The sequence below is a fragment of the Sprattus sprattus genome (assembly GCF_963457725.1).
Source record: "Sprattus sprattus genome assembly, chromosome: 2".
NCBI lineage: Eukaryota > Metazoa > Chordata > Actinopteri > Clupeiformes > Clupeidae > Sprattus > Sprattus sprattus.
In genome coordinates, this window is record NC_137921.1 from 63,519,051 (window position 1) to 63,536,092 (window position 17,042).

The 17,042-nt window shown below is 43.1% G+C and overlaps 1 protein-coding gene across 1 annotated transcript in view; it reads right to left on the minus strand.

Annotated features, from left to right (window-relative positions):
• Positions 1-1,569: 1,569 nt before the first annotated feature.
• mei4 (meiosis-specific, MEI4 homolog) overlaps positions 1,570-17,042 on the minus strand; it is a gene marked incomplete at both ends in the record, with an annotated part of 41,545 nt that continues 26,072 nt past the window's right edge. Inside the window, one exon of the mRNA XM_080832111.1 lies at positions 1,570-1,821. Within this exon, the coding sequence (XP_080688237.1) occupies positions 1,570-1,821 (252 nt within the window). The remainder of the gene's footprint in view (positions 1,822-17,042) is intronic.

The window sequence follows — 17,042 nt, forward strand, 5'->3', positions numbered from 1 at the left end:
CAAGCCAAGTTAGTCTTAAAGTGCATCTTATTTGATTTGGGGTGAATTGGACAGTCAAAAACAGAAACAAATCCAGATGGTGCATCTCCACATCCTTAATGTTGACAACTTTTTCAGAGCACTTGTGGGTGTGAGTAAACAATGTAAGACATGGCAATCCTATGGGGAAAGCAGCCACCTCAAAGTAAACCTCTTGTTTATGACAGGCTCATAATGTCATTATAAGTGACTGACATGAAAAGGATCCCTAAAGGGATGTAGAGAGTGCGACCTGTGTTTTTTTGTGTGTGTGCCTACGACAAGGAAAAATGAAAAGGCTGTGGAAAGGTTCCTTTTTGGGGAAAAAAGATCTATCCCACATACATTTTCCAATATTCAAAATGCAAAATTAAATTATTAGTTTTTGTTTCTAAAATACTTCTTTTGTAATCATAAAGCTCAATAAATACCTGATGTATCAGATATGATACAAAAAAAGTCATATAGGTTCAATAAACCTAGAATTTTCTGGCTCACATTGGATGTTTCAGTCTTTACAGTACTACATTTTAAATGTTTAAACATACATTATTTGTATTTCCTAGTTTTACTCATTCTCTCCCTTCATGTGGTGTTCATATTACATACCGCTATGCGGTAGGTCTAGTTTGTCTGCAATTCTGAAATCTGGATGGTTTGCCAAATCTCTACAATAAAGAAATAGACATGGATCAAAGTTAGGGTCATATGACAAAAATTGTGCACAGTATGTTTGCCAAGATACAGGTGGTGGGTCAACTTACCCACTGGCTCATATTAGCCCACTCGTCTCTACCTGACCCTGGAGTTATGCTGGGTTTTCTATTCTATTCTATTTCCTGCTGCCACAGATGGGCTAGTCCAGTACCAATTGTATTGTTCCAGTAGCATTTGATAAAATAGAAATTACATTTGGCCAGGTGATTTTACTGATTGAACCCTAATATAACTTTTAATGAATGAAAGCTAGTGTGAATAACAAAGTTAAGTGTGTGTATCTCTTTGGAAAAATATACTTGCAAATGAAGGGTTGATAACACACATACAGATGAATAACTCAGTAGTCATGTTGTCAAAAACTAATACATCTAAAACAAAATATGTAAAAGGGAGAATTTATTGCAAAGGTATTGCCATTTCAAAAATAAAATACATATTTTGTGAGATTTTGTCTGATTGTCTGGATTACTGATTTGACAAATCAAAAACAAGTATGAGGTCAGAATTGGATTACTTACGTATGACAATCACTGTATTCTCTAACAAACCAGACTGAGTGCTTAACATTAGTTGACATTAGTTTCCTACATCTGTCTTGACACACAAGCACTGTTCACATACTTATAGGAAAGCCTGGAATGCTTAAAAGGTCAATACCTCCCCAGCTTCCCAATCTGATTGGGTCTCATTAACAAACTGCATCAAAATGTACAGTCCGTCATGCCAGTTGGTCCTCTTGCTTGCTTATCTTGCCACGTCAATAACCCCGCTCCCACACCCAGAGTCCTGGAGTTTCTGGAGAAAAAAATGGAACGTAGGTGGTACCTGAAATCAGTCCACAGCGTTTGGCGGCGCAGCGGTGGAGACATCTGGCATCAGCAGGGCTCCAATCCTCCACAAGTAGAGGCTGAAGAGCGGGTACTCGTCCGCCAGAAGCACAACCTGCCTCTCCAGCTGGCCGTGGGCCTCGCTGAGCCCTGAAGAGCCCCCATCTCTCAGGACCTGCTCTAGGACCCACAAGAGGTAGAAGGAGTTCTCGTAGCGTTCCACCTCCAACGGTGCCATCCTCGTGCTTGCCGTCTCCTGAAAGAGAAAGACCACACACACACACACACACACACACACACACACACACACACACACACACACACACACACACACACACACACACACACACACACACACACACAAACACACACACACACACACACACACACACACACACACACACTCAAGGCATAAGGGGAGGCTTTCTTGGTTAACGACCCTGCTAAGGGCACCCGGTGGCTCCTTCTTTAATATTTGATCAGGCAGCCTGTGCTGAGAAACAACAGAGAGGCGTCTAACAGTGGCGGTGATCTATTTTACAAGCACCTTCAAAGGCAATGAATAACCTGGTGAGCGACATGTAGAAGCTACATCCTCTGCATTTTTAATAAGCCCTAGACACACAGGCCTGCTGTGCTTGTACACTGTACCAGCAGCAATAGCTCTGTCCTTAAACAAGTACACATCAATTTACAGCACGACACCTTAATTTCGTAGGAAAGGGTAATGAATGTCAGGCATAAATCTTAAATCGCCGGTGAGGTTGTCTAGAGAGCTCTGAGAGACCATGGAGATGTGGTTCACTAAAAGTACTTTTTTTGGGTGATTTCATTTTGGGTGTGTGGTTTACAGTTTGTATATATGTGTGTATTTGTGTGTGTGGTAATTGTACGTGTGTATTTGTTTATGTGAATGTGTTTATGAGAATGCATTATTTGCGTGTGTGTGTGTGTATTTGTGTGTGTGTGTGTGTATATGTGTGTGTGTGTATGTGTGTGTGTGTGTGTGTGTGTGTGTGTGTGTGTGTGTGTTTGTGAGTGTGTGGACAAGCTGGTGGCTGTCAGATGTGCATCTCCCTCCTACAGTGCTCTACAGAGCGGAGTGACATGATGTGACGTATCCGTCACCCCACTCCGCTCCTGCCTGTGGGGGATCACTCATGCTCTCTCAGGGGTGCAGCCACTCGCTGCTAGCAGATGCTAGAGAAGGTGCTTTATGCTAAGCATGTTATTTTTAGCACATATTTCAGGCATGTTCTGGATGCTGTATCAAATAAAGTAACGCGGCGATAACTTGGGTTGCAATACAGGTGCTTGATTGCTAATCTTGAAGGAACATGAGGAAAGCAATGTTTTCTGAGGGAAGATCCAGATGCTTTAGCCTGGATACCAGACCGAACTTAGCCCCGCCAACAACATTTGAGGTCTGGAAGTTCGGTCTGGCATCGCTCCGTTAGGGAGAAATTATTGCCGACCAAAAACACTACAGCCAATCAAAGTGTCACGGCGGGCTTTACACGATGTTGGACAGATAATCAACGACAACGTAATCAACTACGTCACCAACGCTTGAGTTGAATTCGTTTTCAACAAACATGGCTGGCGCTGGAGAGCTGAAATGTGGGGATTCAAGCCTGTTTTAGAAGATATTGACAGCGCATTCATTTTGAAAGAGTAACAGAGAAACGCGATCAAGGCATTTGTCGATCGGAAAGATGTTTTTGCCGTCCTTCCTACGGGATCCGGTAAAAGTTTAATATATCAGATGGTCATACTACGTTGCTATGATTGGTTGGTATCCAATCGAGCGAAGAGGCATTTTCTGTTGAAACACGCCCCATAATCACAGCTCAATGGAGCAGTATCAGACTCATATTCTGACTAGAATTATGAGTATGACATCTGCTTGGCATTTTGGGGTCTTTTGTGGCTGCTAAGGGATGAAGCCAGAGGGCCCTCCTATAAGGTCCAGTGTACAACTGTGTTGTGGAGATATCTTATTTATTGATCAATGGTGGGCCTCTGTACCTTTACAAATGTACCTTTACCTTTACCTTAATATTTTAAGATAATAGCACGGTCATCTCACGGAATTAGTCTGTGTAACATGGCCATTCATTTCAATGAGCCTGAGGAAGCACTTCCACCACAGCAACACAGCAATACAGAGCCACTGAACTATTAAAATCTCACAATTATGGGAAAAATCTGAATAAATCCTGATGGATGTGGATTTAATTGAAAAATAACATTGGCCTGATGATTTACACTCTGCTTAAACAAATGTCAATGTCAATGTGTACCAGGTTGATTTTATATCACGCAGATACTAGCCCAGGGTTTGAATAAGGCTAAGGCCCGGGAGCAGCGGCTCCCTTAGTTCTGGCCACGGTACCGCTAGTTACGTTTGAAATTCAAAGTGGGGGGGGGGGGGGGGTGTATTTGTTCATTTCTATGACTGGTGTGATACATTTCACTGGGGTGATTGGGTGTTTGGGGTGGAAATTATTGGGTGTTTCTGCTCAGCATCTTCTCTCTGGCGGTGGAAGGATCGTGTTTGAACACGCCTACTGTTGTTTGTTCCTGAGAGATACCAATCCAGGGACAAGCTGATGTTAATACTATCTAATATCAAGCCTCCAACTGTAAATTATTAATAACAGAGCGTGTCAAAGCGAAACCAAATCGATTGAACAGTGTTTGGTGAATGAAATTAAGTAATGGTGTGCCAACCTCAACTAGCTTAGAATACAATACGTTTCCCCACAGTAGCATTGTATGACTCTCCTCTCATTCAGAGGAACGGTTTGGTGGTTATTTGCCACACTATTACAAATCATTTAATGTAGATCCTCTGAAACAGATCCTTTGATACAAATATCAACAGTAAGAGACACCATGCTTGATGTCAGGTGCTCCTTCGGAAAAGCTGTTTTTTGAGTCCTCTATCCTCTGAAAGCAGTGACTGCCAAAAGCCAAATCATTCAGCTGCTCTCTTACTGCACACAGTTCCTCTGCAGTCCTGCAGAAAGACCCTCTTTTCTGCCTCATCTATGAGACGACTCACCCATCCCCACATCCCATCAGGCTGTCGCCACCCAAGAGCTCTGATAATCAACTGCACTCTGAATGAGATTGAATCGTCTGCTAGATTGGGCCTGTCTGGGCTTCCAGACTGTCAAGAGACTTCAGGACAGAAGAAGGAGAGAGAGATAGAGTGAGCGATAGAGTGTGATAGTGAGAGTATTTAATGAAGATCTGACTTTTGCCGACTAAATGCATTCCAGGGGGGTTATGAAAGGCTGGGAATAGTGAAAGGAGTTAAAGGAACAGAGGACTGAGGCTCGTGGCTGTGGCTGTGTGAGGGGGTGCTGGAGGACTGAGGCTCGTGGCTGTGGCTGTGTGAGGGGGCGCTGGAAGACTGAGGCTTGTGGCTGTGGCTGTGTGAGGGGCTCTGGAGGACTGAGGCTCGTGGCTGTGTGAGGGGGGGCTGGAGGACTGAGGCTCGTGGCTGTGTGAGGGGGCGCTGGAGGACTGAGGCCTGGGCTGTGTGAGGGGGTACTGGAGGACTGAGGCCTGGGCTGTGTGAGGGGGTGCTGGAGGCCTGAAGCTCGTGGCTGTGTGAGGGGGTGCTGGAGGACTGAGGCCTGGGCTGTGTGAGGGGGTACTGGAGGACTGAGGCCTGGGCTGTGTGAGGGGGTGCTGGAGGCCTGAAGCTCGTGGCTGTGTGAGGGGGTGCTGGAGGACTGAGGCCTGGGCTGTGTGAGGGGGTGCTGGAGGACTGAGGCCTGGGCTGTGTGAGGGGGTGCTGGAGGACTGAGGCTCGTGGCTGTGTGAGGGGCTCTGGAGGACTGAGGCTCGTGGCTGTGTGAGGGGGTGCTGGAGGACTGAGGCTCGTGGCTGTGTGAGGGGGTGCTGGAGGACTGAGGCTCGTGGCTGTGTGAGGGGCTCTGGAGGACTGAGGCTCGTGGCTGTGTGAGGGGGTGCTGGAGGACTGAGGCTCGTGGCTGTGTGAGGGGGTGCTGGAGGACTGAGGCTCGTGGCTGTGTGAGGGGGTGCTGGAGGACTGAGGCTCGTGGCTGTGTGAGGGGCTCTGGGGTACTGGAGGACCAAGGCTCGTGGCTGTGTGAGGGGGTGCTGGAGGACTGAGGCTCGTGGCTGTGTGAGAGAAAATTCTCCATTTTAGAAAATAATATCTTATACCAGGCAAACTACTGTGTTCGAATACAAACACACTAAACATTTCTCTATGTTGGAAATATGACACAGAAAGCACTGAATCAATTGAGAAAATGGCATCAATGTCATCTGCATGTTATGGTTTGCCAAAAGTGTCTCTCATTGCCCACTGAGTCACAACAGACCATGAGCGGCACACACTACCCCTGACTTATTTGGTATTTCCTGCAAGCCTCGAAGTCAGGCTGTTTTCCCCAAACGATAAACCATTCTCTTCCATCTGTTCCTCACTGAGGGTAATGATATGACGTCTAACACATCATGACATTACCATTGTTATAACATAATTATAATTTTTTATATTTGATGAGGTAATTTCGACTATCTCCACGCATCTAACTGAAATGTGAAAAAGCAGCATAGAGATAAAGCTAAAACTCTGGCCAGCCTTGTGATTGCCCCGCTATGGTGGAAGGCTTGACAACCTAAACCTCTTGGGGGCATCCTAATGTTACTTTTTTTTTTTTTTTTTTTGCTCTGTCTTGTCTTGCTGAATTGTATGAAGAAAAAAAAAGAAAATATTGTAGTTTATAGTTTAAGGACCCCCTTGAAAACGAGATGATTCATCTCAAGGGATTGTTCCTAATAAAGAATTTCCAACAACAACAACTATGGTCTTGGAGGTCAATACAAATGGCAGTCATTTGTGGAGCTGTGGGTACAGTGAGCTGGAGAGGAATGGGAGAATGAAATGTGTGCCTCACACAGGGCCAGTGCTCATTATTATTGAACAACACAACACACCTTCAACATATGCTGGCTGTGTTGAGATATATATATAGGAATAGCAGATAAATTATTTAAACCAACCAGTGGGGAGGTGAAGGTTACATTTAGATTGCATCCTGAGCTCCTGCAGCAGAGTCTTTGGGTCGAGGCAAACAACGACTGCAACTTCAAACAGTGGATGTATTGACAGAGCTCCTGTCAGCACTTAGGAATGGAGATAAATGTCTTCCGACTGTTTGTTTGCTTTTATTCCAACAGCACTGGGCTTATAGCCATAGTAGAGGAGCAGAGGAGAGAGGAAGGACAGGGTGAAAGGGACAGAGGGGGAGAGAAGAGAGAGAGAGAGAGAGAGAGAGAGAGAGAGAGAGAGAGAGAGATTCACAAAGCCATTCACCAATCAGCACACAGGACTATGTGACAATGTGACCAGCAGAATTGGTCATACCGTCGGGTAAAGACAAGAAAAGACAGATAAGGGAAAGAAAAGGAGAAGACAAGAGACGTACACAGTGAGGAAGACAAATAGATTTCGAGACTGATTAAGTAACTCTGGGACTGAAGGATCCCGATTAAGTGAGAACAGACAGATAAGAGGGGTGGTAGGAAAAAAAGAAGTGAGGAATGCGTGGGTGTGGGAACAGATGCCACAGGCTGAAGAGCGCCTGGCTTTTGGGTGAAGGAGGCCAGGATGAATGGGTGTTACCCTGATATATTTCATATAGAAACTGATTGAAGTGTGGCAACAGGCTATATATATAGGGCGAGAACAGAGCCTGTGGCAGAGCTTGCAAAACTGATTTCAACAGATCTATTTGTAGCAAGTTCTGTTTGTAGCCAACGCTGGTCGTCTGTCATAGCTGGCCTCTTTACACCTTTCACCACGAGCAGACAGACCAGGCTGTTTTCTGCCCCACACACTCCTATGGCAGTCGCTGCCATTCCACATCCATGTCTGGCCGTGGGCCGGGCCCCTGCTTCCAGGACTGCGGCATCCCCCATGTCCCAGCGCACAGGAGGGACAGTCTCCCCCTCAAGCTTCCGCGACCCCAACACCCCACCTCCTCTCCTATAGGTCAGCATCAGCAGACCTGCCTGCAGCGGTGGCACCAGGACTGCAGCTGTGTCCCCATTGCGTAAAAAGTAAAGCTCACGCTTTAGCTGAAGCTTTTTTCCCTTTCCACTAAAGCCGCCTGCTGCCCTAGGTCCACCTCCAAACGAAGACACCTTTACAGCTTCCGCATGAGATTTGAGGTGGACTTTTTTCTGATCTCTGTGGTGGAGGTATTAGTTTCCCAACTGAGGCACAATCTCCCCTCCCTGACCACAACCAGTCACGAAATATCTAATGTTATAACTCCACGTCTAGACAGACACAATCAATAAATATGAGTCTTGGGAGGTTATCTTACACGTAATGAATGCAGCCATTTTATTTTCTTTCTCTGAAAGCAGGATGCCGCAGAGAAACAACTGTAGGAATGGACGTCACAAAGAAGTGTCCTAAATCTGTTACCTCGCACCAGTCACGAAATATCTAATGTTATAACTACACATCTAGACAGACACAATCAATAAATATGAGTCTTGGGAGGTTATCTTACAGGTAATAAATGATGAAGCCATATTATTTTCTTTCTCTGAAAGCAGGATGCCGCAGAGAAACAACTGTAGAAATGGACGTCACAAAGAAGTGTCCTAAATCTGTTACCTCGCACCAGTCACAAAATATCTAATGTTATAACTACACGTCTAGACAGACACAATCAATAAATATGAGTCTTGGGAGGTTATCTTACACGTAATAAATGCAGCCATATTATTTTCTTTCTCTGAATGCAGGATGCCGCAGAGAAACAACTGTAGGAATGGACGTCACAAAGAAGTGTACTAAATCTGTTACCTCGCACCAGTCACGAAATATCTAATGTTATAACTTCACGTCTAGACAGACACAATCAATAAATATGAGTCTTGGGAGGTTATCTTACACGTAATAAATGCAGCCATATTATTTTCTTTCTCTGAAAGCAGGATGCCGCAGAGAAACAACTGTAGGATTGGCCGTCACAAAGAAGTCTCCTAAATCTGTTACCTCGCACCAGTCACGAAATATCTAATGTTATAACACGTCTAGACAGACACAATCAATAAATATGAGTCTTGGGAGGTTATCTTACACGTAATAAATGCAGCCATATTATTTTCTTTCTCTGAAAACAGGATGCCGCAGAGAAACAACTGTAGGAATGGACGTCACAAAGAAGTGTCCTAAATCTGTTACCTCGCACCAGTCACGAAATATCTAATGTTATAACTACACGTCTAGACAGACACAATCAATAAATATGAGTCTTGGGAGGTTATCTTACACGTAATAAATGCAGCCATATTATTTTCTTTCTCTGAAAGCAGGATGCCGCAGAGAAACTTGCGTAAAAGTAAAGCTCACGCTTAAGCTAAAGCTTTTTTCCCTTTCCACTAAAGCCGCCTGCTGCCCTAGGTCCACCTCCAAACAAAGATACCTTTACAGCTTCCGCATGAGATTTGAGGTGGACTTATTTCTGATCTCCGTGGTGAAGGTATTAGTTTCCCAACTGAGGCACAATCTCCGCTCCCTGACCACAACCAGTCACGAAGTATCTAATGTTATAACTCCACGTCTAGACAGACACAATCAATAAATATGAGTCTTGGGAGGTTATCTTACAGGTAATAAATGATGAAGCCATATTATTTTCTTTCTCTGAAAGCAGGATGCCGCAGAGAAACAACTGTAGAAATGGACGTCACAAAGAAGTGTCCTAAATCTGTTACCTCGCACCAGTCACGAAATATCTAATGTTATAACTACACGTCTAGACAGACACAATCAATAAATATGAGTCTTGGGAGGTTATCTTACACGTAATAAATGCAGCCATATTATTTTCTTTCTCTGAAAGCAGGATGCCGCAGAGAAACAACTGTAGGAATGGACGTCACAAAGAAGTGTCCTAAATCTGTTACCTCGCACCAGTCACGAAATATCTAATGTTATAACTACACGTCTAGACAGACACAATCAATAAATATGAGTCTTGGGAGGTTATCTTACACGTAATAAATGCAGCCATATTATTTTCTTTCTCTGAAAGCAGGATGCCGCAGAGAAACAACTGTAGGAATGGACGTCACAAAGAAGTCTCCTAAATCTGTTACCTCGCACCAGTCACGAAATATCTAATGTTATAACTACACGTCTAGACAGACACAATCAATAAATATGAGTCTTGGGAGGTTATCTTACACGTAATAAATGCAGCCATATTATTTTCTTTCTCTGAAAACAGGATGCCGCAGAGAAACAACTGTAGGAATGGACGTCACAAAGAAGTGTCCTAAATCTGTTACCTCGCACCAGTCACGAAATATCTAATGTTATAACTCCCCGTCTAGACAGACACAATCAATAAATATGAGTCTTGGGAGGTTATCTTACACGTAATAAATGCAGCCATATTATTTTCTTTCTCTGAAAGCAGGATGCCGCAGAGAAACAACTGTAGGAATGGACGTCACAAAGAAGTGTCCTAAATCTGTTACCTCGCACCAGTCACGAAATATCTAATGTTATAACTCCCCGTCTAGACAGACACAATCAATAAATATGAGTCTTGGGAGGTTATCTTACACGTAATAAATGCAGCCATATTATTTTCTTTCTCTGAAAGCAGGATGCCGCAGAGAAACAACTGTAGGAACGGACGTCACAAAGAAGTGTCCTAAATCTGTTACCTCGCACCAGACTTAAAGGTGCAGTCTGCAACTCTAATCCCATACACTCTTTGTCAAACTCAGGAAATTGCTCCTCAGTCGTCTGGATGTCTGTTCAGCGGTTGCGTAAAAAAAACAACAACCCTAGCTCTGTAAATGGGAAACAAACATAGACACTCAGACCGGGCCCTAAACAATTTCGGCCAATCGACATGGCTACAGGAGCACGGAAGGGAGGGGAGTCATTTGATTGGCTATTGAGGTCAAATATAAACAACCTTTTGCGAAGACAAAACCGAATAGCAGGCGGCATCTTTAACTTCAACAGTGAACGATACCAAGGCCATGTCAGAGAAAAAATTATCAGGAAATTTCCCATGGAACATTATAATCCTATAGCCTGGATACCAGCCCAAACCCCGCCCACAAAATTTTTGGTCAGGGAGATTTGGTCTGGCTCTGGGCTAATTGGGAGAGAGTTTCATCGGTAGGATAAAACCGGACCAATCAAATTGTTAGGGCGGGCTTTATACGTTGATGGACAGATACTAACGCTTGAGTTGAATTAACCGGTAGATTCGAACTCCGACCAAGATGGCCGCATCTCGGGTGCTTAGTGGGGAATATTTTATGTGAATTAAGCTATCTACACGACTTTTTAATGTCTACATTGACTCGGTTAGTTGTGCATGTGCAACACGAATGTTGCAGAGTATTGTTTGTCTTAACTAAAGTTCTCTAGACCATTATTGTTAGATCATTGCTAACATGTACACAAAAAACCCATTGAAACAAACTGTAGCTTGTAGCCTTAATGCTAATTAATTAACGTGAGCAGGCATATCTCAACAGCCATTGACAGCGCATTAATTTTGAAAGAGGAACAGAGAAACGCGATCAAGGTATTTGTCGATTGAAAAGATGTTTTTGCCGTCCTTCCTACGGGATCAGGTAAAAGTTTAATCTATCAGATGATGGTCATACTACGTTGCTCTGATTGGTTTTAGGTATCCAATTCAGCGAATAGGCATTTTCTTTCCTGGTTCGTTGAAACACGCCCCATAATCACAGCCCAAAGGTTCGGTATCAGACTCATATTCTGACTAGAATCATGAGTATGACATCGTCAGGCTAATAATCCTAGGCAACAGACAGTAAAATTGCTGGAAATATAGTCAATCTTTAAAGTTGAGAAAGTTCTGTATGATAGAATGCATATGGCTGCATTGGTATCATAGTGTCAGGTCAAGACACTATTTACAATGTAGGTGCTGGAAAAAAAAACAGGTACAACAGAAGAGGGATGTCAACACATCCAGGACACAGCATTTTCATGAGTACATAGAGCGGTGTGTGAGAGTGTGTTTGTGTGTGGAGCAAACTCAAATAGGTGACATCAAAATAAAATGTTATGTTATCCCAGCAACTGACATGACATAGAAGCAAGGATTTATACAATGCAGAGATAAACAGAATTAGGGATGATTAGATCTTAAATTTAAAGTTTTTATCTAAAACCAGCAAGCTAAATAGTAACCTTGGGTCCACCTTCACCAAAAAGCCAGGTGCTCTCAAGTAACAGTATACAGTTTTCCCTTGAAAACACCAACAGCAACAGTAACTGATTTATTGCAGACTATGGGAACAACTAATGTGTGCATCTGTCGTTTACCTGACCATATATGTATCGTCAAAACGAATTTGAGGATGTTACTTAAAAACTTGTCAAAGATAATCACTGCGAACTTGACATGGCTGCAGCTACATAACAGCCCTGAGCTTCATGAGTCCCTTCACTTCAATGACTGACTTTAATTTTTTTTATTTTTATTTATTTCTATGAGATTATTGTAATTTTAACAACCTGTTTGTGAAGCGACCTTAGGTGTCATGAAAGGCGCTGTAAATAAAATGTATTATTATTATTACTTCAGCATGCCTTTCCCGCAGGATCATGGACACATTACTTTAATACAGGCGTTATTAGCATCTTCCTTTTGATGTTTGTTCAAGCAATTTTCTGTGGTAAACCTGTTGGCCTGCCTGGGAGCAAACACAACCCAATTCAAATGTGTTCCTTAGATCTGAGATTGCAGCTAAAGGTATTAAATGAAGCCCAGTGGCTCTTCTGCAGGGGGCTGATGAAGCACACAGGCACAGTGGAAAGCTTGGTGAGAGAGCAGACTCACACATAGCAGCAAACGCCTGATCTCATCATTGAACCCGTCATGTTCTTGTCCCTCAGTCAAGTCAGCCTGGGATGCATGACTCAAAATCACACGACCAAATTGACTGGCTAATGACGCCACCAGTTCCAATGGAACACTGCTGATCACGAGAGCTCACTGGAGTATTCAAAATCAACCCCTTTCGAAACAGCTTGATCTTTATCATTAAAATGGTATTGGTTGCAATATACACATTATTGTGATGTGCATTACAGTCGCTCAACAGATCAAAACAAGTGATTTTACAATCCAGCACGATTGTGAAACATTGTCATGTACTAAGCCTTGAGGAGCTGGCCTCTTCTTGGCCTCTGCCAATCAGCTCTGCACCACAGCCATATTGGAGAACAAAAGATGTCACGCTCAGGAGGATGGAGGTTTGATTAGATGAAACGCCTCACCTGGTGCATTAATAAGTCATTGTGTCAGTGCAGAGCCAAACGGCAGCTACTGCTGCTTCTACCCTCATCTCCAGCTCCTGAAACACCTTGACTCTCTGGACCTGCTAGTCAAACAGGCTTGGAATGCAGAGGCTTCTAAGTGTGTAGGGAAAAAAAGTGGGATGTGGGAGACAAGTGATTCACCCACCAATCAAGGACTGTTTGTACTGCTCCCCCCATGCAGTACTGTCTCTCTCGCATCCATCAAGTGGCTAGACTTCTTCCAGCACAACGTCATATATATTTTTCAACCAAGCTTGATTAAACATTTCTTGGAAGACGGTCATCCCTTCTCCGTCAAATGTCGCTGGAGCTATTCTGCAGGACGGCAATGTCAATTTTGATGTCCACCTGATGGAAAGATACTGGATCGGGCAGATACCACAGTTCCTGGAGTAGCGCTGATAAACATCTCTGCCTCTGTGTAAGAACACAAGGTCCATAGCCCAGGACCAGGTGCAAATGAGAGTCATTGAAGTCTGAAAGCAGGATTTGAGGGATAGCAGGCTATTAAGTAAGTTGGGCGGTCTGGTGACTCAGTGCATTTTCCTAGAAGCTCATTATAAGCAGAGGTTCTTTGGCCTCTTGGGGATGGGGCATTCTGCAACATATTTTGGGTACTGGAGTGATATCTTTAATCTGCTGGGGGAAACCATCCATAACATTTACAATTAGGTCTGTTTTAAGTTGGCTCACGTAGACCCTGCAGTCTCGTGCTATCGTGAGATGATCTGTGTGTTGGGTGGTGGACTACAGCTACTCAGCTGAGAATGCATAAATTCAACGCGATAACCATCTGACTGAAGTGCAGGTTGATGTCTGGTACCTGGGCCTTTACTTTACTGCCTCAACAGCAAAGATGAAAATATGCATAGGAAGGTTTTTTTAGAACAAATGATTAGTAGTATCATTTTCCACAACAAGATGTCTTTTAAACCTTTTTAACGAAAAAAAGATTTACCTTTAACAACAAAGACATTTGAAATAAATAAAATGAATGCCTCTAAAGCTGCATGACAGGTTTAAGTGGAACAAAGTCTGTAATCAATACATCTTCTTCACATTTAGAGACAGATAGCAAGCCTAAAAGAATGGAAATCATGAATGTTGCAGAATGTTTTAATAGGAGAGGGCACAACATCCATAGGCCTTCACCATGAAATGGCCAGGAGACTAAATGTTTGGTGAAGTGATAACATCTTCTTCATGCTCAATATGGGCTCAGATACACATACGCGTCTTTTCAGGCAGAAACGCTTCAGTAACGCCTTGGCAAAGTGCGGCGGCCAAAACAGAAGCGGTGCGCTTCCCTGCCTTGCGCTGGAAAGTTGAGAATAGTTCAACTTTTAAGCGCACCTAAAAAAAAACGCTTCAAAGACGCAACGCGTGGTGGAGAAGGGGCGCACGCTTTAAACGCGCCGTACCATAGGAATCAATGCATTTGCTCGCGTCCCGTTTTTTTACAAAAACGCGTATGTGTATCTGAGCCCTAAGATGATACTAGTTGGGATTTCAGATCCACAGATCCACTGTGGCAGTGCGTTTATAAGACTGCAATGTCTTATGCGGCTGTTTGATGATCCTGGCCAAAACTGGTTAGTTTAGCTTTCACTCTTGATTCAGGCTACTTCAGTTATTTTCCGTAAAACTAATCATTCCCTTAATGATGTCAAACTGTGCCCGACCCGAGGGGGCCGAGCGCCCCCCCCCCCACACCAAGATGCTTATTTAAACAGTTAGCAGAGTGATATATTGATAATAACAGCCTGGGGAAATATTATTGCCTAACATAAGTGATCCATGATTCATATTTTCTTTCCTGCAGTCCAAAAACAGTGTTTCTAACTGACATAGTGCATTGGGGACATTTTAACTGGCTCCTGGCATTTAAATTAGGTTTTGCATTTCCATATTTTTTAATACAGTAAAAGAAACAGCAGTGTGTCGTTCCTATTATCCTCCTCGGTATTGCATTCCAGTGTGGTGATAACCCCCATTAGTCCCCCTGGCAAGATGGATAGCAGAGATGTGATGTGCTTGGTGAGTGCACTTAACAGGCTTCATTTTCAATATAACGGGGAATGTTTTATATTAAGTTCTCCATTATGGGTTATTGATTTAATGCAGTAGTTAACACCAATTTAGCACAGTGAAGAATGTTATTTGATGTTAAAGCCGAGGTTTAAACAAACCATTAGCAGCAACATTTCTACAAAACATTTTCCCCATAGCCCATGTTATTTCAGATCAATTATGTGACTGACAATAACATTAATACACCAATTTAAGACTAAAATGAAAAAACCATATCTGTTAAAAGAGATACAGGTGTTTGCAGACAATTGAGGTTTACGTGTCCATTACCTCACTAAGCCTGTGTGAGTGCTATGATGCCCTCCAGCAGCTCTGGGACTCAGCGATAGTCCTTTCTCATCTCTTTCCATTGATCGTGACTGCATGTTCTCTCATTACCATTCACCCTGCATTCCGTCTACTCCGCAACCTACTAAACCTGGTGAAGACTCACCAATGAAGTCCCCCCCCCCAGAATTATTGCCACCATGGTTAAATATGAGTGAAAAAGGGTGATGAAAATTACCCTTACAGTCTATGAAATGTTGCCTTTACTCAACAAATAAAGAAAATACATAAATTCACACGTGAAAAAAGCCACAAATAAGGGCACTGTAATTGGGCTATGGTAAGGATAGTATTTGCAGCTATTTGTAAAGGATGCTGTCTAATTATGCCTGAAAAAATATAGCTAAGTAGTTTGTATCTTTTTAAATATTCCTAATTGAAGTGTGCATATTTAGATAGCCTTTTGATTAGCAGCCCCAGCAAAAATTGACCATGAGATATTCTGGAGTATGGGGCTCTAAAGCTTTTTTCCATTTGTTCTGCTGGCACTTGAGTCATGAGATGACCTACACGACTGAAGGTGTGCGGGTGAATGGACAAAAACTGATGTGACAGTATACACATTCACACGTCAGGGCCGATTACTTTACATCCCAACGAGTGACGAGTGAAGGTGAAATGGTGTGTGTAGCAGCCGTTTATATATAGGGGTCTTGCGGCAAAACACTCGTTGGTCAATGTTCCTGTCATGTTTGACCTCTACTATTATGGTTTAGAGTTATGCAAGTATACAAGCACACAAGAACAACACAGTGCCATCTCAGCAGGAACAGGGCCAGATATCTAAATGCAGATATAGGACTGTGATAGGAAGGGGTCACGTCATAGACTGCCACTGACATGGAGGTAGTGCTGTGAGCCGAGCTCATTACTTTCAGCTTACCGTGAAGGCTGTCGTCTTCCACAAAACTCTTTCCTTCTTTTAAAAACAACAGGAGCCTTCTTTTGGCCCAGGTGTTTGTTCATGCTAGCAGAAGTAATCCTAGACTGTGAAAGGATATCGATTTATCCTAATTAACGGAGACTCAGTCAAGTGAAAAATGGAAGGTCAAATAATCCAGGCTTTATTCTTTACTCTATTGCGCAACAGAGGAGAGAGACAAGACTAAGTTTTGCTAACAAGTAGTGTCCACCTAGGCTAATCTCACTGACTGACTGGTCTGAAATTCCTGTATTTAAGATGACGACATGGGGGATGGGGGGTGGTTACCAGAATGCTAATTCGTACCTAAAAGACAGACGGCCTTATAGCTGTGACCATTTGGGTTCTTACATAATACACAGGAAGTTTTATAATTAATATTATATAGCTCTTGACTGTGGATTACATTGAATAATTAATCTTCTATTTCTCAGATACTATCAACTGACATATGGAGGTGTTAATCAGCTGTGCTGTGCTGGGGGACACATAAGACTGAGAAAAGGCCACGCTCTGTTTCAGCATTTATCGAGCAAGTCGCCTGTTCCAATGAGGCATCACTTAACATTTACTCAGAATCAGAATCACAGTCTGTCATAATGGGGAGAGAGCACTGTGAGCTAATAAGGATATTTATTTGATCCTAAACTGTTGTGATATATTGCACATTTTCAGTTAAAGTACATTGAGAGCAACTAAACACCACAACAAATTCCTTGTATATGAAAATGTACTTGGCCAATAA